The sequence below is a fragment of the Crocodylus porosus genome, unplaced genomic scaffold (genome assembly GCF_001723895.1).
Source record: "Crocodylus porosus isolate Cpor-Errol unplaced genomic scaffold, CroPor_comp1, whole genome shotgun sequence".
In the NCBI taxonomy this organism is placed as follows: domain Eukaryota; kingdom Metazoa; phylum Chordata; order Crocodylia; family Crocodylidae; genus Crocodylus; species Crocodylus porosus.
In genome coordinates this window covers 77,998,438-78,022,627 of record NW_017728918.1, presented here as the reverse complement: position 1 = coordinate 78,022,627, position 24,190 = coordinate 77,998,438, and the positions used below count along the sequence as shown (strand labels likewise).

The following is a 24,190-nucleotide window of genomic DNA, read 5'->3' as shown; positions in this document are numbered from 1 at the left end:
GTTTGATTGTCTTTGATCAAGGAGGATAGCATGTCAACCAGAGTATGGTTGAACCAGTCCACCAGCTCATCAGATTGGGGGTAATATGGTGTTGTGCAGGCTTTGTTGATTTCCAAAAGGTCACATATGTGGTGAAATCACTGAGATTCAAAATTTCTCCCCTGGTCAGTGTGAAGGGCCCAAAGTGTTCTATGGTAATGCACAGATCTTTCAACAAAAACCTTTGCTGCAGTCTGAGACTCCTGATTAGGGTGTGGGTACAGTTCTGCCCACTTGGAAAAATATACTAAGAGATACTTGTTTCCATACAGTGTTATGGGTAGGGGACCCAACATATCCATGGCTGTCCTTTCCAGGGGTTATCCAGCCTGTGTGGAAATCATGGAAGCACTGGCATTACTCCTCATTCCTTTTTTTGCACTGCAGACCTTGCACAACCTACACCAGTCTCTGGCACATTTTCTTCAGGCCAACCAGAAATACTGATACTGTACCTTATGCAAATCTTTCTCCTTGCCCAAATACCCCCCCCCCCCCAGTATTGGAATCATGAAGGGCTTGCAAAAATTGTTGGTATTTCCTTCTTGGGTACCACTATGATTATGGAAGTTTTCGCACCAGTACTCCTTGCCTAATGCTTAGCTCAGTCCACACCATCTGGTACTACTTTGGGCATGGATGATGCTGCCCTTTCCCAAGGAACTCCTCTTTATTGATTTCCTTTGACCTAATTAGTTTCTCAATATCAGCATCTTCCTGTTTTGCACACCAATCTGCCAGCCCTGTGACTTCCCTTGTAGTTGGGGTTGGTTCACTCCAGGTAGTTTATCTTGCTAATAGTGGCAGTACCCCCACTACCTCCACTTTAAGTTCAACTTCTGCTGTGGGAGACCAGTGGTACAAGGCATTGGCATTCTGGTGCTGCCATCCAGGGCAGTGTACTATCTGATAGTTGAACTCAGCTAGCTGTTCCAACTATCTAGCCAGTTGTCCCTCAGGTTGCTAAAAATTGTGTAGCTACTAGACGTTATGGTCTGTTCTTAATGTGAAGTATCTCCCTAGGAGGAAGCCTTCTTGTAGTTGCACATTGGCGCTCAGATTTGGTTAGGGTTCAGCTTGCATAGGCTATTACCTTTTCTTGACTTTCAACTTGTGAAAAACAGCTCTGATGCCAATGTTACTTGCATCAGTGACCAACAAGAAGGGTAGCTGAGGGTTGGGATTATGCTAAGATAGGGGATGACATCAACTCCTGCTTTAGTTCTAGAAAATCATATTGACATTTCTTAGTCCAGATGAACTTCATTTTATATAAGATGCTCACAACTGTAATGAAACCTGCCACAGATCTCCTGTAATAGGAGGGTAGACTCAAAAGGCCCCACAGTTCTATTACATTTAGAGTTACTGGCCAAGTTTTAACAGCCACTGCTTTCTCTGGATCTGGACCTATCTCCTCCGTGGAAATCACACATCCCAAAAAGTTTGCTTCCTTGCAGAAAAGCTGACATTTGGCAGGTTTAATTTTTAGATTGGCCTCCTTTAGCCTCTTAAACACTGCTTTCAGCTCCTGAAAGTTTCAACCTATCACAGTGATATCATCTAGGTACACCAGACATGGTATCCCTTGAGGTCCCTTGTAGATCTGCTAATGTGATATCCATCAGTTTCTGAAATGTGCTGGGACCGGTCGTTGCATAGCCTCAAGGGCATAACATTAATTTTAAAAAGTCCCTTCTTAGTGAAGAAAGTGGTCTTGGCTCTTTCCTCTGGGTGCACTTCCACTTGCCAGTACCTGGGTTTGGCCAGGAGGTCATCAAGCTGAAGTAATGAATGGGCATCCTTAACAGTAATGCTGATCAGTCTGTGATTATCCACACAGACCTGTACCACCTCCTCGCCTCATCAGCACCAACACCACAGGGGCAGCCTGATGATGCCCCTGTCTCATTTCTTGCAGTTGTTAGTCAAACTTTTGCTGAAAGTGAATGAGCATGCTTCTAGGTCCCAGTTTCACAGGTCTGGCACTGTCAGTATTAATCCAGTGCTGTCAGGCCTGTACACCGTAGTTTGTGGTCTCCCAGGCTGAAAACATCTGCATACTCCATTAGGACTTCCTGCACTGACCTCACTTGCTCAAGTTTCAGGCTACAGTGACTCAGCTTAAACTTATGTTCCAATTTTCCTGCAGTTGATTGGAAGTTATCTTGTAGTTCTCTAAAATGTTGATTCTTGTCTGCTCAGGACCCTTGTAGCAGCTGACCTCTCTGATCCATCTTCAGGACAGCCATCCTGGTTTGAAATGTCCCAATTATGGTGCCTTGATATGCAACATTCTGTCTGTGCGTTGGCAGCACACATTGGGATTTTACCCCTGTGGCTCTTACCCAATGCGGTTCCCACTAGGAATCCTAATCCCTCTTTATGCTTAGGTTTAGATGAATCCTCCTCTTCACAACACCATCTCTCCAGTTTGCCAGTGATCATTATCTCACTTTGAGGAGGTATTGTTAGATTCTTCTCCACTACCACTTCACATATTCCTGTTTGGCCATCTGTGGTATACAGGGGAAAACGCCTTCCCAGATAGGAACAGGAGAAATCTGCAAAATTCATAGTGACTTGACATTTTTTTTGGGAAGTGGGTGCCTAACAAGACATCTTGATTGGCATTCTTTACTACAAGGCATTTACATGGAAGCTGCAGGCCTTGGAAATCAAAAGCTACACTCCACTCTCCCAGAATAGGGAGCATTTCTCCATTGGATATTAGTCCACAGGGTTGATGGTTCCTTTCTGCCCCTGCTGTAGCTTGCTCTCATATCTGGCTACATACAATGGATACCTGGGCAGCCGAATCTAAGGGGAAGTGGCAAGGAACTTCTCCTAGCTTCCCCTTTAGGTAGTACTCCAACTCTGCAGCACCAGCAATTACCAACTCATCCTGTGGGCTCATGGGTTTACCAGCAGTGGATGGACCCCTCTCCACTGCCCACCTCAGTTTCCCTGTGTGGAATGCCAATTTTTCTTTGGGCATTCCGTCTGAAAGTGATCATGGCTGCCACAGTACCAGCATCTATGAGCAGCCCCCTGATGACACCCCAGTCACTGTAGTCCCTGGAGACCTCCACCAGCATGTCTGCTTTGGGACTGGGTCTCCATACTTTTCTTGAGTTGGTCCAGTTCACCCCAGATTTCTTTCAATGTCTCCATCATCGTTAGCAAGACTGATGGTTCTGGGTTTGGAATGTGTACTGATGACTTCTCCTTGGCATGCACTTGTACCTTTGGGTGTACCTGTACCCTTGGGTGTCCTGGATACCTAGAGCCCCCAGCTTTTTACCAGAATCTGGGGCTTTCTCAGCCAAATTTCAGTCTGCATCTCCCCACTTAAGGCATTGCTGACAAGCTGGTCATGGGCCAGCATGTCTTGTACCTCTGGACCAACTTGTGGGAAGGACTTTACGGCTAATCATCTTATGGCCATGCCAAACTCTTGTACTGACTACACTGCCATCTTCTTAGGATTTAAGGGTCTGCACCTGGTTACAAAGCATTCTTGAGGGCCCTTATCAGGTGCTGGTAGTCTTACTTGGTTTCACTGCTGAGCCCATGGTAAACCTCCCTGGGCCCTCCCTTTGAGTAACAGGCTCAAGAATTTTAGCCTGGTGGCCCCATCCCACCCATTTAACTCAGCTGCCATTTCAAACTGTTTATACCAATCATCCATTCATGTCATTCCCCACTAAAGAGTGCTGGATTGAATATTGGCCTCGAGATACTAGGTGTTGGGTTGTGGGGGTAGGGACGTGTTTCCCTCCCCTGGGGTACTCATCTTCCCTGATCAGATACCTATACAACAAAATGTACACATTCCTGCAGCAGTTTGTTGTGTGCCTTCTGGTCTGTGACCACCAGTCCCCACTGCTACCACCAGTTGTATCAAACCCCACAACCCAAAGAACTGGCACAGGAAGTCAAAAAGGGAAGATCCCATTTTTATTTAGAAAAGGCAAGGGGTTCACAAGCCAGCGGTCTAAGAAGAAAAGAACAGGTGCAGTGAATAACATAAGGTACATACACTTAAGTACACTTAGGAAATAGGTAATAAGCAGTAACACTGGGTGCGCCTACATGAGACGTTTACTACGTTTGCCTAATTTGCTCTGCGATAAAATGTCAGCAGTGCTATTAGGATGGAGTAAACGCATTAACTCTGCTGTAGGATAGTACTGCCAGACCCAAGTACTTATCCTGTGGTGGGGTTATTTACTCCGTCGCAATGCACATGTAGACACTGACAGGGCTGGCTTTGGCTGGCCCCTGTACTGAAGCATTCTTGTGCCCCAGACAGCCCCTCCACAATACATTGAGCTGGATCAGAACAGCCCTGGGCTGGCAGGCTGACGCTTGGGATTCCCTGCTAGCCAGAGTTGTGTCACCCTGGCTAAATGTGCTGTGGTCCCGGGCACACATGCAAACAGCACGCCTGGGAGCAACAAACTCCGGCACAAACTGTGCCAGAGTTAATTCAGGCATGCTGTTTGCATGTGTAGATGTGTCCACTGTAGTGAATTCACTCAAGAACAGGTAGTGAACACTACGATCATGGTACATACATTCAAGAAATCTTAAACACCCCCACACTTCCAGAGGTACTCCAAACCAGCTTCTGATCCAAAGAGCACTCAACTGCCGTCTGCATGTGCTTCCACATCTAGATCCCAGCTCCGTCACTTCTCCAGGATCTCTGGCCACACATTCCCCTCTACTGTTGTGTCCCCTGCTCTGCCCCTGCTTCCTACTTCCTTTTCCTTTTTTCTCCCCACCCCCATTGTCTCTGGGAGTTGGTCTGCAGTCAGCACAGTTCTGCAAGACTATCTGCCCTGAGGACTCCTAGGAGTTGTAGTCCAAATCCAGTTAGTAAGGCTGCAGCCCCTGCTCCTCCCTCTGCTGTTGCACATTCACATTACAGTGCATTACATTCTGTTCACACAGTATGTTTCCCCCCAAAAGTAATTTCCAAAGCTTAGTTTTACTTAACGTGTGTATTCATTAATAGCAACTCAGCATTCATGAGTAGGGCCCTGAGAAAATTGCGGATTTCTTATAGAAAATTTGCGGCACATGCATGGGTAAAGTATCATTTTTTCACATAATAGTCACAGAAGTACCATTGATCTTGGCAACTGAGTCCCCATCATTCCGTAAATATTCTGTGAATAACGATACTTTACCCACGCATGGGCGGCAGACACCATAAGCAGTGGGGGGATAATATTACTGGGGGGGAGGGGCTGAACCCCACCTGACCCCCTCCACTCCCTCCCTCCCATGGGGCTGGTGTGCCCTGTGGCTGTAAACAGCAGTGAAGAGTCAGCTGTGTGCTGACTGCTGCTGGGCACTGTGGTACAGTGGTGCCATGGGGCTGCTGCTGCTGCTACCAGTTACCACAAAAAGCCGTTAGCTCTGATTTCCTCTGCCTATGGCAGGCACACACACGGTTCCAAACCGCCCCCCCAACTGTCCCCCGCCCTGGCCCTCCAAACCCCCTTCCTCCCTGCTCCCTACACACTTACTTTCATCTAGCTGCCTGGCTACATCCTGGCCATGTCCCCAGCAGCCGCTTGCAGGCTGGAAGCTGCAAAACCCCAGGTGTCCCCTTGCAGGCTGGAACGCTGCCAGCCTGAAAAGGGAACCTGCACTTTTGCATATTTTTTCTGGCACAGGCTTGTGACCCTTAAAAATTACAGTGTGGGGCTAGTTTCATGGTATCCATGCAGTCTGTGAAATCATGATTTAGTCAGGGCCCTATTCATGGGCAAGCTTGCAGTAGCAAGTGTATGTGTGATGAGATTTTTGTGTAACTTAATTTTTATCTCTATTAAAGTCTCTCAGTAACAAGGTTTTTATGTTATAAAACTAACCGGGAATTGTGCATGAGAGACCCTGCCTGAGCGATGTTGCCCATGGATACTAGCAGCCCTGGATTTTACCTCTTTTCATTGGCTAAGGTCCAGCAGAATACTTAATTGGAGATGTGGTTGGACATGCCTATCCATTCAGGAATCCAAAAAACAAAGTAAAAGTAGCTAGACCTTCCCAGTTGGATCAGCAAAGATTGGAAGGAACACTACAAACTCATTCTTCCAGCAGTCTAGACTCCTGTTACTCCTTCCTGGATTTTTCTTCCCACAAGGCACATATCCTTATTCCTTTCCTTATTTTTTCCTATGGGGGTGAGAGTAGTAGTGCTTCCCTAAGGGGTGGATCCATATTAACCTTCAACAGGAGTGGAGCTCAGCTTATTCTTCAGTGTACACATTTGTGTATACTTTTTCTCCTGTTACCTCTAGTGCTATTATCCCTTCATTTTTTGTCTCTCTATTACCACTAATTATGTTTTAAATTACATTTTAGATGAAAAAGTTTTTCAGAAACAGCTGCAGTGATGTAAACAAAAGCATTTGTGAAGAAAATCAATTTTAGTTCTAGATTTCCAAAGTTCTTTCATATTAAGAAAATAAAAAAAACCCATACAATTTTAAAAGTAGCAGAAAATGTATGTTGTCATTGTCATTTGTAAAAAGTGGAGTAAGACCTAGTTCATATTCTTTGGAAATTAAAACACTTCAAGCAGATCAGTGGATATATTAGTAAAAAGACAGCTTGAAACAGCTAGGTGTGGCTGGAAATTTGACATACAAGAGGTGGTCCTTGTTTTCTTCATAGATTGAAGACTATGACCTGATAGCTAGTATGATGGGAGCAAAATGCAAAAAGCTTCGTACTCTGGATTTGTGGAGATGTAAAAACATTACTGAAAATGGAATAGCAGAACTGGCTTCAGGCTGTCAGCTCCTGGAGGAGCTTGATCTTGGCTGGTGCCCTACTCTACAGAGCAGCACTGGCTGCTTCACAAATATTGCACGTAAGCTCCCAAACTTGCAAAAGCTCTTTCTTACGGCCAACCGATCTGTGTGTGACACGGACATTGAAGAACTTGCTGCTAACTGTACTCATCTACGGCAGTTGGATATATTGGGTAAGGAAACACATGAATACTTGCATAGTTGTTTTGTAATTTGTTGTGTTTTAAGAGACTGATAGGAAGAGAAGGCTAGGTATTGTATAGAATAAGATTTTCTTTCAGTTTATTAGTATTATTAAAAAAACCCCAACAACAAAGGTCCAACTTAGAAAAATTAGCCGGTTGATGCGGGGTATTGATTTAGATGCTTCACATTCCCCCAGTTCTGTTCTCCTTCCCCCCCTGCAAGGGAGAGCGAAGGAGAGGGCAGTTGGCTCCCTGACAGCCTGCCCCACCATCATACTGAGGCAAATGCTCAGCCTTATCCTTGTTGATGCTGGGGACAGGGTAGCTGCAGAAGGGGCAGTAAACTTGCTGCCTAACTGGGTTGCTTCCCAGCACCCAGCAGAATGGGGGCAGCTCTGCTCAATACCCATCCCCACTCCACAAGGTTGGGGGTTTCCAGGTCCTATGACCTTTAAAGGGCACGTGGGCACCCTGACTTGGGAGATCATCTTTCCAGTACTGAGTTGTCCCTGTGTTCTTTAAGGTTCTGGGAATGTAGACATCCCAACACTGGGCGTTCTGTTATCAGGCCATCCATGTGCCCTTTAAAGGCCTCAACGCCCAGGAAGGCTCCTGGAACAGCCCCAGTCCCTGCAGCACAGTGAGCTGTTTTCTCGTCTTCCCACTCCCACCCCAGAGGAACCCTGGAAATAGCCACAATTATGAGGCAAGGGTGAGGCAGCTCCCTGCAAGTGGCAGCAGGTGCTGTTGGAGAGGGTACAAGCTCCCCATCAGCTACTGCCACTCCTTGCAGGGAGCCTCCTCATGTTTGCCTCCGGTACAAACAGTAGCAGCAGGGGCTTATTGCCTAGTGGCAAGCATGACAGGGCTCTGTGCATGTGGTGGCATCAGGGGCTGATCAGGGCAGACACTGGGAGTCCCATCACCCTTAGTGCCTGCAACCCCGGAATTTTTAAATGCTGCTGGTGCTCCAGTACCAGCAGCCCATTAAAGCACCAGTAACTTTAAAGAGCTCAAGCTTGCCTGGCCTGTAAACTCTTTAAAGTTTCTTGGGGATAGACGGGAACTACAGAGCACCCCTCTCTCACCCCCTGGCTGTAGAATATACCTTTGTTCCAGCTCTGTTATGCTCCAGCCAGGGGGCTTTGAACATGTGGCTACCCATAGCACTTTATTTTTTGGAGTGTGACAGATTTTGTAGCCCTGCAAAAATAGTGTCCAGAAGGAGCCCACTAAAATGTCAAGATCCAGTCAACACTGGAAGGAAAGGATAAAAATGTGAAATCTTGCACCAGTTACTGCAGAAGGATCAATTTTGACTTGTGTAGCTACAGGTACTTTTTTGTTTGGTGTAGTTTGATTTTTTTTTTTTTAATTCAATCTGTTTTGCAACTAGATTAATGAGGGCACAAGAAAGATTTCCAAAGACTTACTGCATAAAGCATTTTATAAACATATATGTCTCTTAGCCACCCACTTTAATGCTTATCTGTTATGATGGCATTGTGTCTGCCCACAAATTGAGCTGACCTTTTTGCTAGAGTAGAGAGGCTGAGCAATGAATAATCTGGTTGTTTAGCTCATATAATGACTGCAGGCTGTGCCAGCTCTGATGGTTTCTTGCCACATTCCCTCTTAATATTTGAATTCACTTGTTGACACTTATGCAAAATAGTATCTGAACAGTGAAAAGGAAGAAACTGAATTCCTGAGCACTTATGACTGTTAACAAGTCAGGATGTACTGTTACATATTTTGCAGGAAACCTTTCACAGTGAGACCTCATACAAAGTTGCAATATATTCTTAAACAATGTGCAGTTCACCTATTCTGGAACTGCTCTTGTGTCCTGTTTAAATCAGTTGTTATGGAGAAAACTTGCTAGATGAGTTTGAATCCAGTTACCTATCCTGCTTTAGGGGTGCTTCCTCACTTACCACTTTTGTACTATATTAATTGCTTTACTTCTTTCTATTAAACAAAGTCCTTTGTATTGGAGGCATTGTTGGGAAACGGTTCTTTCTCCTTTTCTCTTAGCCCTCTTCCCATGAGCTTAGTCCTCTGCCCAGTAAGGGCCTTAAAACATCCAGATCCTTATAGCAAGGTTTCAGCTAGAAAAACCTCTATTCAGACTTCATAAAAGTGTGAGGTCATTTGAGGGGAGGGGAGTTGTTTTATGGAGTTTGGGTTTTGATTGTGGGGGGAAGGGTTGTGGGGAGAGGGGTGTTTCAAAGATCAAATTGTTCCTCCTGGGTTTCTGAAATCCTCTTGCGTGCTCCCAAAATGCACATGTAACAATTATAATGTTGCCAACTCTAAAAAATTTATAGTGAATAAGGCAATTTTGGCCCTACTGTTAGAAGCTGTAGATGGGGGCTTCAGCCAAGATTGAGGTCACATTGTGTTGCAAAACACACATAAGGAAACAGCCTCTGCACTGAAGAATTTGTATTTTTAGTGTAAAGCACAGCAGTAAATTAAGAACTTGGGTGCTGGAACTGAGCTACAGTACACCATTTTATGTATGATACCAATACATAGGAAGAATTTGAATTTTTTTTCTTAGCTGGGCTGAACTCAAGCTGATAATCTACAAAAGAAAAGTGCTGTAGTTCACTAGCAGTTTTCTGACTCATCAAGTCCTCCATAAAGACTAATGTTCCCTTCAAGAATAAGACTTTTTTCTGGAAAGATGGGTTTGTTAAATCAAGTTCTTACCACTGGAATTTGCATTGGCAGAGGGTTTTCCATCCTCTAGACATGAAAGCAAAATGTCCATTGTGTTTGCTTTAAAACAGTTAAATGTCTTCATATCTTATTCTTAAAGGGGTAAGTGACCCTTTCACAGATGTAACAGTAAAAATAGTATCGCAACATTTAATTTTACTTATAAATTCAGTATTTTGCAATATAAAATATCTCAAAGAATTATGCTAACTTCTATATGTGTATTTTTCAGTATAACGTAGATCATGTGAGATTTGACCTTGCAAAATCTTCAGATCCTCATCCTAGACCTCTTCCACTTCCATGTATAAGTAATGGTGGAAAGCTTGATGTTTTCTTCTGTAAACCAGCCAATGCAAGGAGATGCAACAAACACGTTGCCAGTGAATTATTCAGATATTTCTTATATTTCCAAGGAACTCTGGACATAAGAATTAAGAGTTTCTGTTCCTACAGAAATAGGTTATGGTCTACTGGTTATAGACAGTATAGCCAAATATAACAACCATTTTCGGGTCATCTGCAGAGACTGAACCCAAGATTTCTAATGTAAAAGTGTGAAACCTTACTGCTAGATCTCAAGAGTCTGATCTTTTTTGTATGGAAAGAATAGCAGGGTCACAAATACCTATTTGTAGTCCAGCTGTTAGAGGGTGACAGAGTGCCCTGTGGTCAGCGTAAATTACATAGGCACCTAATTTGATATGTTCCCTCTAAAAATCTGTGGCAATATGGATAAGATTTTGTTCTGGTAGGTCAGACACCTAGGATGTATTCTCAGCTTTGTATAAGGAACTTCTGCTCCTCTCTGTCTAACCTCTGTTACCTATAAAATTGTTAAATTGTAGTTGTGCCTGTAACATGTGAAACTTTGATTTGCAATTTGCATTGCAAAGGGCACAGAAATATTAACAGAAGTCAGTGAAAGAGTTAGGACAAAATTTGTGTTCTCAGGGTTAGAATTTTAGTACCATTCCTATAGGCAACAGAGCATTATATAGGGAAGTCTCTTACATGACCCACAAATCATGGCTGGAGTTTTTCACACTATAGGGAGACTGCTGAAGTAGCAGCCAAAATGGCATTCCTCACAGTAAATTCACAAGACTTGGCAACACAGACTCGGTTCCATTCTGCATTTTTACAAACTCGGCTGGGAAAAATCCTCCCGTTTCAATTATAGCATGTTTAGCTCCATGATTACTTCCTGGGCAGAAAAAAAAACACATTTATGAGAAGGCATGTTGGACTACAACCCATTTAATTCATTCATTTATGAAGCGTTACAAAATCATTGTCCCATGCACATCGGATGCTGCATTCAGTTGCTGGGTCTTGAGAGTTACAGTTGCTTTCTTCTTTCCTTATTCCCTTCGTTACTGCTTGCTAATATCTAGGTGTCTTGGTTTGCCGACTTCGTAGAGTATGAAAATAATCTATTTGCAGGGATCCTTGCTATTCTGACATCATGTAAACTGCTGATTAGTTATTGATTTATTTTTAAAGAGATTTATTTGTAAATAGATGCAGAAAACATGCTTCAAAAAGTAAACTTCCATATAAAAATGTTGAGAACCTGATTCATGCCTGCAGCTACACAATTCACCATGAAACTAAAGGAGGCAGTGTGGTACAGTATTAACATAATTCCAGCCACCATAATACTCCCTCAGCCATCTGCATGCTGTGCTGGTTCACAACATGATTTACTAATACTGTGCAGGGAGAATTATGGCAGACAAGTGCAGGAATACATAAATGTTTCTGCCACTGCTCTTGGCCTTGTTATGAAGCTAACCTTCCAATGCAAACATCTGTTCCTGAAACAATGAGAGGTGGTGAGCTGTCCTTTTTCATCTCAATGGAGTGTTAACTCTGAGGTTGACAACAATTTAAATGTCAACCATTAGTCTGTTGTTCTTTTTACAGTTGTCATGGTTGTGTCTCGGAAACTGAGGGGGAGTGCAGTAAGACACCTATTGGCTATCAGTGTTGGTGAAAGTCATTCAAATCCCACCCTCTAAAATTCAGTTTCCTCAGCCCTGTACAAAAAAATGAGGGTAGAATACCCTTCCTAGTGCCAAAATAATCCCCTTCTGGATACCAACACATCTCCCATGCCTGATTGCCAAAACCCCCAACTGTCCCCTGCCCAGCTGTCAACATCCTCAGTTTTTCCCTGAGAGCTTCATTCAAATACAAGAATATTAAGCACATCAAAATTTAGACCTTGAGAGCAGTGTAGAATAAATTGAATTAAAAAACAAACAACAAAGTACTATATTAATTGAACTGCACTGGGGAGTGAGGCAAGAGAGTTTGCAGGAATGGTGCCAGAAAATTTGGGGTCCCTGCCATATAACCTAAGTTAATTTGTAGCACAGAACACAGAGTTCTGTACCTGTCAAATTGGTATCCTCATACATAGCCTCTCTAAAGTTATTTCTAATGCTTAGTTCTTTTTTTTATATGGAATTACTACAGACAGATGTTTTTCACTTGAAACTGTTTTGAACTATTTCCTGAGAGTGTGTTCAGATATCCCCTACCACAGAATTTAGGGTTTCAAAATTTTATTGAGGTGCCTCTTTGACAGCTGCAATGTATGGGTCTTCCCTACAGGGCTAGGATTGGTGGATTGGACATATGGATATGTATATAGGAATGCTAATTCACAGCTAATGAACAAAATTGTCCCAGTGTACAATAAATTATTGCTCTCAGGCACTCTTATGAAGCCAGTGCCAGAGAATTTTGCCAGGGAACAAATTGAACAACAAAGTAAAATGACAGATTTTAAGACACCTGCTGTGCATTTGTTCTGAACAATGAACATTTAGTCCAAGTAGAAAAACTCTAGCAAATAACAAGGGACCCAAACCCCACAATCTTGGAAAGGGTGGATTGGTAAATGACAGAATAGGCTGTCCCTTCTCTGAAGAATGTAGGATGCAAAATGTGTGCTACAGATCCTTTTATTTTTTATTTTCTTGAGACACATCCCTAACTGTGCACAATCAAGGTTAACATTGTGTACAACTAGGAGTCTACTTAACTTGCAGTAGATGAAGCAATTTTCTCAGGTTGGTCGTGGCACGAAGAGCTGATTTCGCAGGCATTTTGTGGTGGCCCTGCCCCTCACCACTGATTGGCAGAGAGGCATATTCACTTCACTGACTGACACCTTCACTTAGTCTGTGTCACTAGCAGACAGCCAGACAGTAACTCTCAATCACTGATCTATGGCTTCAGTGATTGTTGTGTCGTCTTTGTATCAGAGGAAGTATTGGGACATTCTAAAACAGCATCCTTTATGAATAGTACTCTGTTTTGGGGGATTTTTTTAGGTTAATGTTGTGGGAAATCATGGCCAATGCAAGATTTCCCGGGCGTTACAGACAATGCCATTTTTTGTGGTTTTTGTGAAAACTGTAAAACCACTAATTAAGTAAACCGCTTTGTATAACTGTAGGACATGGTTCCTGTCACGTCGTAAACCACTGACAGAGGTTAATCACTGCAGCAGTGGGGCAGTTGGCCATAAAAAATGTGCATTTCTGTTACGGTTCAGTGTCTGTTGTGAAGGCTCAAGGCACCCTTTAAAACAATCCTTTGGTGGATTGTTCTCCATATTTTTTTGAATTGCACTTCATTTTCCACTGAAGTCAGTGAGGCCTAGTGCACTTCTTGAAATTACAGTGGGTCCTAATACTATGTAGCCCTATGTGTGCCAGTTTATCACAGACAATAGGGGCAAGACAGACACAGGTCTGGTATGACCATTTGCACTAGTTGGAAAGCTTTGCCAGAACCAAGAAAAAAAAATCCCATTTTCCTAAGTAACTTAGGATAATTCTCTATATAATTGAAGTTATGGAAATCCCACAGATCTTCTGTAGGAAAAAAATGCAAAATATTGCCCCAAAAGGGGCCCTTCTGAAATATAGCCGAGATAATGATGTTTGTAGTACAGTAGCAGTTTTCTTCCTATATTGTATAGTGGTAGGTTTAAAACAAAGGTTTGATTCACATTAACTTTTTGAGGTTTTCTTTTCTATCTTCTTTTTAAACAGGGACGAGGATGGTAAGCCCTACATCTTTAAGAAAATTGCTGGAGTCTTGTAAAGATCTTTCTTTACTTGATGTGTCCTTCTGTTCACAAATTGATAATAGAGTTGTGCTAGAACTGAATGCCAGCTTTCCTCGTGTGCTCATAAAAAAGAGTTTCACTCAGTGACTCACTACATATGCAGCAATTGAATTCATTTGACAGTGTTTCCTGTGAATTTGTGATGACTTTCTTTTTTTAAAGAAAAATATAAACTCTCCTATAAAATAGGGGAAAATGTTAATTATCCAAATGGAATGGATAATATATAAAATAATATATTTGGTGGGAAGCTGTTGTTAGTCTGTACTTACTACTTGTTTTACGATTTGTTAATTGGTTGCATTGCATGTTTTTAAATGCTAGCCAGATACGTGGCTTAAATTAGTGGAAAATGAAAACCTTACTCTGCAATGCCCTTTAAAAGAGCATTTTTATGATAAATTATATTAATGTTCAAATAAAAGTTAAGTTTTAATATTTAGTGCTAGGAATACGAGGGATGCTTTCTCTCTTTTTCTCTCTCCCTTATTCTACTTTGTGACATTTCGGTTTTGGTCTGCATCATACAGTTTATTGATTTGATCTATAATGGTCTACCTGAAAAATTGCTGATGCTTCTGTAAGATCGGAGTAGTTTGAAAGACACTTTTCCCCCTCTTTTTTGTTGGCAATGACTTAGAAGCTATTTTAAAATTTTGATGTGTCTGATGAGAAGAGGTAACTCCACATTGAACAGATGAAGTGCAGAGATACTTTGTAGCTCTACCTAAATGACATAACAGATATCTACAAAAATTCACCACATAAGTTGTATCAGAAACAAAAAGAAAATTACCTGCTTCTTCCTGGATATAAAATTTGGTGCAGGTGCTTACTGTCATAACTGATAATGTGTAGAAAACTGTAGAGCAATTTTCTTTTCAAATATCTAGACTATTACGGTCAACTTTGTGTTGGCTTGTGATACATCTGCTTATCACATTAAATACTATGAAGTACTATAACAGTATTACTCAGGATAATGTATTAGAAACTGAGATGCTTATTTTTTTTTCATTAAAACAGTAAGTCCCAGTAATCTAAATTTCCTTAACTGCTAAGACTGGAGTAAATAGATGGTGAAGTCAGAGATAAATTCTATGGTTTTCTTCCACAGTTAGCACTTGCCTGAGTCATCCTTTCCTCCCTAAAGTTGTCAGTGTTACTTTGGATTGATATTTGCAGTATATGATCATATTTGTATAACTTACACATTTTATCCACTACTAGTGAACACAGACCACCAAATGTGGTCTGTCATTTGGGATCTCCTCCATTATTGCTGCCTTCAGAACATATTGTCCTGTATTGTTTCTGATTGTCCACTGGAAAAACAGGCAAAACATTTCATTCAACAGCAAGCTATTGCTCTACAGAAGACCAGCAAAGGATGCCAGAATTGATGCAGTAAATAGATGTCCACTCTAGAAGAGGACTACCTCAAACCATTGATGAACCACCTCCATGGATCTTGAATTAGTACTTCTGACTCTTCATACCCATACCGATGTTTTACAAGTCATTTCACAAAACAAGGGAAGAACATTTTCTATGCTTTATAAAACTCTTCTGATTTTAAATTTTACAGAATCTTTTAGAAAATTCCAGATCCAAAGACAAGTGCACAGATGTCTGTTGTTCACACATAGATGTCACCATGTGATTTCCAGCTAGGTGCCTCCATTCAGTTTTTGTTTCAGGAAATTGGAGGTGCTTAGATGTGTTTAAATGTTTACATTTTTTCAGCTGACAGATGTCTGCCCTAAAGTGGTTCTGTGAAAGCCCTGGTATTATTTTGGGAGTACTCACTTCTTTTGGCAGTTTTTCCCCTCCCCCCCATCCGAAATTTATTTTTATTATGCTTTTATCTACAAGTAATATGTACTCATTGTAACTAAGAATTTAACATTAATGTCCAGTTATAGAGTACAGCGTCAGACAGTGGGTGTTTACAAACATTGATGTTTTTAAAATACCATTTTTTTCTATTGTATAATTTCACTCCTCAGGGTGCATCTGATTTTTTATCTTTCTTTTTCCTTAAGGAATGTTTCTGAGCTTGTTTTTAATTGCAAGTGGAATGGGATTGGCTTATGATGGATGCAGTGCCTTTGAAATTGTTCAAGTAGGTGAATAGTATAGCCTTATTCTGCAGTTTGCATGAAGCATAACAGAATTTGAAAGATGGAGTATAAAAAAGATGGAGAAAGAATTTCACTCCTCTTATTTCTTATAAAGAAGGTCAGAATTGACTTTTGTTTCATTTTTGTTGTTCAAACTAAAGGATCTTTTTTTCTACTTGCCTCTTGAGTTTGGAATTTAGTTTCTGTCTAGAACTACCTGTAGTAACTAGAAAATCCATTGAATTATCACATCATATTTTCTAGTAAAGTAAAACCTAAATTGTATTCAGTGAGTTCAGAGCTTTAACTTTTGCTTGCTTATGTTTAATTTAAAAGACTGATAAATCCTTTGGAAGGAAGGACATTTCTGGTTACAGTTCAATACCGTGCCCCTTCAAGTAATGGATAAAATGCTCAGCACAATATTGTATACCTCCGAGAAGTCTTCCAGCAAAACAAGGAAAGACCAGACTTTAACATTTCTGATGTTTCTAAGGTAAAAGGAAAACTAGGGGGAAAAAACCCTACACTCTCAAGTCTTCTTTTATACATCATAAATAAGCAAATTGTAGAGTATGTGATCCTAGTGAAGAAAACAGGACTACTAACATGCTTTATTCATCATAATGAAAGGAAAATTGGCCACAGTGCTTCCAGGTAATAATGAAGAATAATCAAGGAGTTTCTATTATATTGTCAAACTTGCATCACACAAGGAAACAACTCCTTTAAAATGATATTTATTTATACCTGTAGACTGAATTCCTCTTTATCCATGAAATGGTGTAAGCTTGGCCTTGGTTGTGCAGCCTTTCCCATGCTGCTTTGAGCAAGTGCCTCAAGGCTTGTCTCTAAATGAAGGTCACTGCAGAATAAGGTAGAGTGTAAATATCAAGTGTAGGAACCATTCTGAACCTAACTCCAGGCGTGGACACATTTATTGGGGGGGGGAAAGAGTGCTTTTTCCTGGCTTAATCCAGATGGATGAAGCCAATTAAAAATAGGCATTCTTAATTATTCCAAAATAGATGTGCACTCGTGTTGTGGACAGGCCCTCAGTGGTGTGACAGATGTATCACTTCTAAGAGAAACTCCATCTCTTCTTTCTTTCTCTGTCCTTTATAATACACTGCAAATCATGTGTTCTATAACAAGTAACAAAATTCTAAAGCAAATATGGAGTGCTTGTCGTTAAAGAGTTTACATTTTAAACAAAAGATAAACTTTTGCTAATACTTTTCAAAGCTTTGATTTGTCAGGAACTTAAATACATCAGAATTGTAATTAAACAATTGGATAATTCTGCTTAAGAGACTGCAATTACTCACCTACTTAGTAATGCATGTGAATAAGTTTCTTAGAATCTTAGAAAAGTAGGGCTGAAAGGGGCCTCAGGATTCATCTAGTCCAACCCCCTGCTCAAGGCAGAATCATCCCTCTTTAAACCAACCAAGATAAGTGTTTCTTAAGTCTGTGCTGAATGGAGGCTTAAAAGAGTAGATCTGCAAGAGCCATGATCTCCAAGTGCTTTGGGATTGGAAATCTGAAGCATCTTACAGATAATTGGGTATTTTCACAAAGGAATAACCCTTCTAAACCAGTACTGGGATTTTCCATGCTTATTTTCACCTTCATAGGATGCCATGGAACTCAGGCACATTGTACTGTGCTACACAGCTGTAAGCAACCTAAAAGATTATCCAGACACCAATAGTGTTAAAGACATATTGTCATCTTGAAACAAAAGTCCTGTGGCTACACTTGAGTTTCCCCAGCAATGTTTGGACTTTTTTAGTTTTACTTTCATGTTGAAAAATGTATTTCTATGCTCCATTGCCAAGTTAAAGACACGTGCAACCAAGTGATTATATGCAAAGTTCTCTCAAATGTACAAAGTAAACCAAAAAACATAAGGAATATATTTTGAATCTTTGGCTCACAGGATCATTATAGCAATAGATGTGATTTTTTTAAGTTAACTCTGTCCTAATCAGAAACATTAACTCCATTACATTGCAGAAACATAGGTTATCTTGTGACTTGAAGGAAGATAATGTGCATCATTCTTGCCAGCATATAAAACTCTGTGTATAGGCCTCTTATAGTATTTCTGAATTTACTAAAATATGATAAAATGTGACATTATTACAAATTATGGTATATACATATGTCTTACTAGTGAATTGCCCGTCAAGAATGACAGTTGAATGGTGTCTTCCTTGATGGCATTGTGCATCTAATTGTCTTCCCACAGCAGGATTTTCTTGGGACTGATTTGCATGGCTTTCTTGATTACGTGTGTATTTAATTGTCTTCTCACAGCAGCCTCCTCTTGTGAATCATTTGCACAGTGTTCTTGATGGTGTTGTGCATCTAATTGTCTCCTCATAATAGCCTCCTCTTGGGACACGTTTGCACGGCTCTTGATGTCACTAAGTCCAGCCGCCTTCTTCGTGTAGCTTGGTCCTCAGGGCTTAGTTCATCTGTCTGTGTGTCTGTCTGTCCGTAATGCTCTTTAAAGGTGCCAGGAGCCTGGTACAGCTGGGAGGGCAGAGGGAGGAGCCAGCTGAGGAAAAGAGGGAACTGGGCTCTTGGCTACTGTGAGGCTCCTTTCTTGATGGTGTTGTGCATCTAATTGTCTTCTCACAGTAGCCAGGAGCCTGGCTTCCACTTTTCCTCACCTGGTCCCCCCCTCTGCCCTCCCTGTCACGCTGGGCTCCTGGCACCTTTAAAAAGTATTACAAACAGACAGACAGATGGACAGGCTAAGCCTTTTCTATATATATGGGTGTAGTCTGTCCATCTTCAATTATATAGGGCTTAATATAATACTATACTATATATATTAGTTTTTTTGCAACCACAAAGTAAACTTAGCCTTTAGCTTATATTCCAGCTCTATTATTTAGGAAATAAAAGTATTCTTATTTTAATGCATCTGTACATATTAAACATTTTCATAATGAAGGTGCTTACTGTTGGGATCTCTTAATTTACTGGAAGAGGAATTGTGGTATTTTAACCTGGCTCAACAGGATCTGTATAGATTGGGTGCTCCAGCGGTGTTTTTGGCACTTTTATCTAATAGCTGATTCAATCAAGCATTAGATAAAAGTGCCAAAACGCCCTGCTGAAGCACACTATGCAGACATTGGGTGAGCAGAGTCAAAGTAATGCCATGGTTCTGCTGTGCTCGGTGCAGGGGCACGCCAAGCTGAAAGTAAAGTGCTTTTCCCCCCCATGTTTGTAAGCAGCCTGTGGGTATTTATACACATACCTTTTCATCCTACCATGTGCCGGAGATCCACTGGATTGAAGCAGACTCGATTATTTGAGCCTGCTCCACACACAAACTGGCATGCACTGTGCTGTGTTGTGCAGTTGTATAAGTGGCAAAATGTGCATCAACATGCAGAAAATGGTGGTAGAGTGCTTTTGAACTAAAACAACTTAGATATGTTTTAGTTTAAAAGCATGCTGCTGCCGCTTTTCTTAGTACTTGCGTGCATTTTGCCACTTATACAACTGTATGCTCTGCAGCACCAGGCATTTTTAAAAGCACCCAATGCTGCAGTGCAAATGTGTACAAATGCCTGATACATTTTAAAGTACCTGTGCCCTAGTGTTTTAGTTGTCAGCAGTATATAATACATAACACTCTTCTTTTTTTTTTTTTTTTTAATGTCTCATAGCAGATGTTACATTTATGATGTGGTTAACATTTTAATCATACCATAAATATCAGCATGCCATGCATTCAGCCAATGAGTTTTCCATTTAATAGAACACTATCCACAAAGATGTTCTACATGTAATGTAGTGTAGAGCATCTTTGTGGCTGGTTTGTGTGGTTCCATAAATTGAATGTGTGGCATATCCTACCTGGAACTGCCCCATCCTGATTCCAACAGTCAGTTGCAGATTTATTCATAAGCAGCATCAGCGTTAGGACAGGTGCAGCCTTAGGTTCAGAACTCAGCCGGGGGCACCCAGTCCTGATGCTGACAATCGTGTGATGGTTAGCATTGGAACTGGGCTGACAAGGGGTGCTGGGTATATGGCTTGCAAGGGGGTCCCTCCTGGCCTTGCAGTCTGTGTGCCTGGGATTTTTTCAGGTGACCCAGCACATTTGATGCCTTGCCCAGAAGCCCCTGCAGGAGCTGCAGAAAAAAGCAGTTAATCTGCCAGGTCATGGCGAGCGAAGCTCCCTTGCAACCCATGAACCCAACCACCTGCTGTAAAGACCCTTGCCCCACAGTTCCTGCAACCTGGCACTTACCATGAGAGCCTAACCCTGCAGCTTCTGAAGGGCAAGCTTCTGTGGAAGCTGCAGGGCAAGGAAGTTAGCATGCTGGGCTGGTCTGTGGCAGGCTGGGATGCCATGTGTGCAACATTAATCTCCATGGTGGGGGGCATAATCCCTTGGCTGCCCCTGACGGGAACTTGGCAAGCCACATTTGGGTTGCAAGGGTCTTGTTAAAGTAATGGTGCAATTAGAATCAGTCCCCAACTCCAATCTCACATCCAACAGCACTTAGAGACAGAAATAATTAAAAGTACATATCCCAGAGCGGTGCTGGGCCCAGGTGACAGCTGGAGCAACCCTGAGCTGCCAGATAGCATGTGGCGCCACACGGTGCCCTGCCGAGCCAGGCCACACCCATGTGATGCAGCAGTGTAGTGTCAGGCAGCTGGTGCCAATCCTTGCTGCCCCACACAACATGGGAAGGCTGTGCCACAAGGCTCCAAGCACCCAAATTGCCGCTGCCACTGCTGGTAAGCTTGAGCTGTGCAGGGATGGAGAAGCAATCAGGGAGCTGGGGAGAACGGGAAATGAGAGAGCAGGGGAAGTGATTGGGGAGCAGAGGAAATGAGGGGAGAGCTGGGGAGAGCACGGGAAATGATCAGGGAGCAGGGGAAATGAGGGGAGAGCTGGTGAGCAGGGGAAACAGCTGGGGAAGCGATCGGGGAGCTGAGGAAACAATGGAGTGAGCGAGAGGCTGGGGCCAGGCCAGGGGGCCCCATAGTCTTCTCCCCCCCTCCAGCTACCCCAACCTCCCTACTTTCCTGGCACAGAGCTGGGTCCAGGTCCCTTCTGCAGCCTGTACTGCTGCTTGCCCTGCATGGGCAGGTAGTGTGCTTCAGCACTAGGGCAAGGGCCAGTCATAGAGATGCTCTGGCTGGCTACTAGAGCATCTCTGTGCAAAACCGAGCCTCCAGTTGCCTTGCGGCATGGTCGGGGGACCGTGCCCTGCCGCGCTTTTATTGCCCAGGTTTTTTTTGTGGGGGTTGACCCCTGGTTATCCAGGTATCTAATTTTGCCCCTGTGCTGAAAGTTGTAGTGTGGGGGGAATGTTTTTTTGTTCTGGCACCTCCTCTTGCAGCATCTCAAAGGGGTTTCAGATGCTGCAAGAGGCACGTGCACACTTGTCTGGACGTGCCCTAAGGGTTCAAAGATATTTGTAATTATCTCTAAAACAGGCTACTGTCCTAACATACGTGACCTCATTAAGTTGTAATTAGTGATTATCTCGGTGTCAGCTCATGCAGAAGGACCATAGAAAACTGAAAGACAGCTACTTTAGTTCCAGTTTGTAGGGAACAAGAGGAGTGCTTATCACACTGTAGTAAGAAAAGCTAAGGAAGAAAACAAGATACAGACATTGGATCCTTGGCTGTGATGATTCACTGCTCTAATACACTCTGTCCTGCTGAAGAGCAGAATGGAAGCAGTTCGTTTCTGCCATCCTGAGGCTGCAGTAGTTTGTGTGAAGTGACTTCAGTAAGGGCATTTATACATATACCTTTTTGTCCCACAACACACCAGAGATCTTCCGCTTTGGAGCAGACTTGATTAATTGAGTCTGCTCCACACATGAGCTGATGCGAACTGCACAGTGCTGTGTGCAGTTGTATAAGCAGCAAAATGAATGTCAGCAGGCAAAAAATGGCGGTGCATTTTTGAACTAAAACACCTCTGAGTTTCAGTTCAAAAGCATTCCACCACCATTTTCTCAGTGCTGATGGACATTTCGCCACTTCTACAACTGCAGGCATTGCAGCATCAGGAGCTTTTCAAAGTGCCCAGTCAGTGCTGCAGCGCTTACATATGTAAGTATTAGGCCTGTGTGAAGCAGCAAGTATTTGCTTTGGATTTGGCCGATTTGGAGGGATGGTGATTCAGTTCGGTGATTCTAATCACTGTCCTGATTCAGATTCAGAGCTTTGGCCATATACTATAATGGAGAATCACTAAAATACCTATAACTTTGTCATTCTTTTACAGATTTGGATGAAAACAGCAGGGATGGTAGCCCCTTCTAAGGGCATGAAGCCTGTCAAGTTTGAAGGAGATATGGGTCCTATCAAGGTGCAGGGTTTCTGTGAAAGTGCACCTCAAATTGTTGAAAGCAAAACTCATATCACTTGTGTGTGTTAAGGCAGAGAGGGATGAAAACAGGAAGGATGGTAGCCCCTCATGAGGGCATGAGGCCTTGCGGCAAGCCTTCTGAATCTCCAAATCTCTCTGAATCGATTCAGAGGCTTCTGATTTGATCCAGACCTTTTAATGGTTCTCCCAATTTCATTCAGAGATTCAGCTGCCAAATCAGGCTGAATCTCCTCCAAATCAAATCCGCTACCGAAGCTTTGCATAGCCCTAGTAAATCTGCCCATGGACTTTGCTTATAAGGGAAGACTATTCTACCCCTATTACATTGGGAAGACTCTTGAATAAAGCTTGTTTCTTTCTACAAGAAGGAACCTACCAGCCTGGAAGGAGCTGCTCCTGACTTCTTGGCTGCAGTTGCCTCTAGCCCCTACTGGTAGCTAGTTTGCACTGTATTCCTTTCACCCAGTCTGACTTGTTGGTGGAAAGGGAGTTCTACTACTAGATTGATCAAGATGGTGGTAACAAGATGACCGACCTAGTAGTAGAACTTCCTTTCCACCAGACCTTTTGAAAGGCAAAAACAGTGATGCGGGAGTGTGTGATCCCTAATTCTAACTGCTCCTATTTGAGCTGCTGATGCCTACTTTAAAATATAAAGTTAAATTTTAACAGTTACTATTTCACTTTTTTAATTATTTCAGAATTCTTGGAATAATTCTGTAGTTCTAATTAGCAGTTACTCAAGTTTATTTTACAGTTTAAGTGTCTGAAACCATTGCAAAGCTATAAAATTACTTACAAGAAAGAACTACATCTGATAAAGTTACTCTGTATATTAGAAATATCATTAAGGAAATTAGTTGTCACAACCTTATCAAGAGAAAACAGGAGTCATCAGCAGTTTGTGGGTCTGTTTCTTTGTTATTCTAGTAAGTTGTACATAAGTGATGCAAAGAATACCTTCCACGTAGGTTGGCAAGTCAGTCAATTGACTGGTCAAATATTGTCAATTGACCATTGAATTGACTGAATATTTTTGACTGGTCAAAGATTATAGCAGTTTAAAAAAAAAAAACACCAAACCCCTACATTTTTTGTACAGCTACTCCTCACTTAACGTCATGGTTACGTTCTTGAAAAATGCAACTTTAAGCAAAATGATGTTAAGCTAATCTAATTTCCCCATAAGAATTAATGTAAATAGAGGGGGTTAGGTTCCAGGGAATTTTTTTTCACCAGACAAAAGACATTACATACATATACAGTAAACGTTTTAAATAATTTTAAACAAACAATTTAATACAAGTATAAGTTTTAAATCATTTATACAATCACAATGAAGTCAAAATGTTCAGGGAATACTTTTACCAACACAATGTAGACAACAATGGCTGCCACACTGAAGTGGGAGCGTTGCTTGGCCTACGTCACAAAGTAGTTACCTACTAGCAGGCAGCAGCCAAACAACATTATAACCGAACGTTGCTCGACTTTAAATGAGTATGGTCTCTAATAGATCAGTGACATAATAATGGAACAGTGTTAACTGGGACAATGTTAAGTGAGAAGTTACTGTAGCTTTCTTGACAGAAATATGATTTTTGTTTTTGACACACTTAATGGAAAATTTGTGCTTTTTCTCTCTATTATTTGAACTCCCCTCTTGTCAGCACGGAGGCGGAAAGGGATCTGGGGGTCATCATTGACTCCAAGATGAACATGGGCCGGCAGTGTGGAGAGGC

The 24,190-nt window shown here is 42.0% G+C and overlaps 1 protein-coding gene across 3 annotated transcripts in view; it reads left to right on the top strand.

Annotated features, from left to right (window-relative positions):
* The window catches only part of FBXL4 (F-box and leucine rich repeat protein 4), a 127,771-nt gene extending 110,768 nt beyond the window's left edge, over positions 1-17,003 (top strand). For all 3 annotated transcript variants that reach the window (XM_019537786.1, XM_019537787.1, XM_019537788.1), the window contains exons 8-9: positions 6,733-7,045; positions 13,858-17,003. In XM_019537786.1, coding sequence (XP_019393331.1) covers positions 6,733-7,045; positions 13,858-14,021 — 477 coding nt within the window. In that variant the 3' untranslated portion in view covers positions 14,022-17,003. The remainder of the gene's footprint in view (positions 1-6,732; positions 7,046-13,857) is intronic.
* Positions 17,004-24,190: the final 7,187 nt, after the last annotated feature.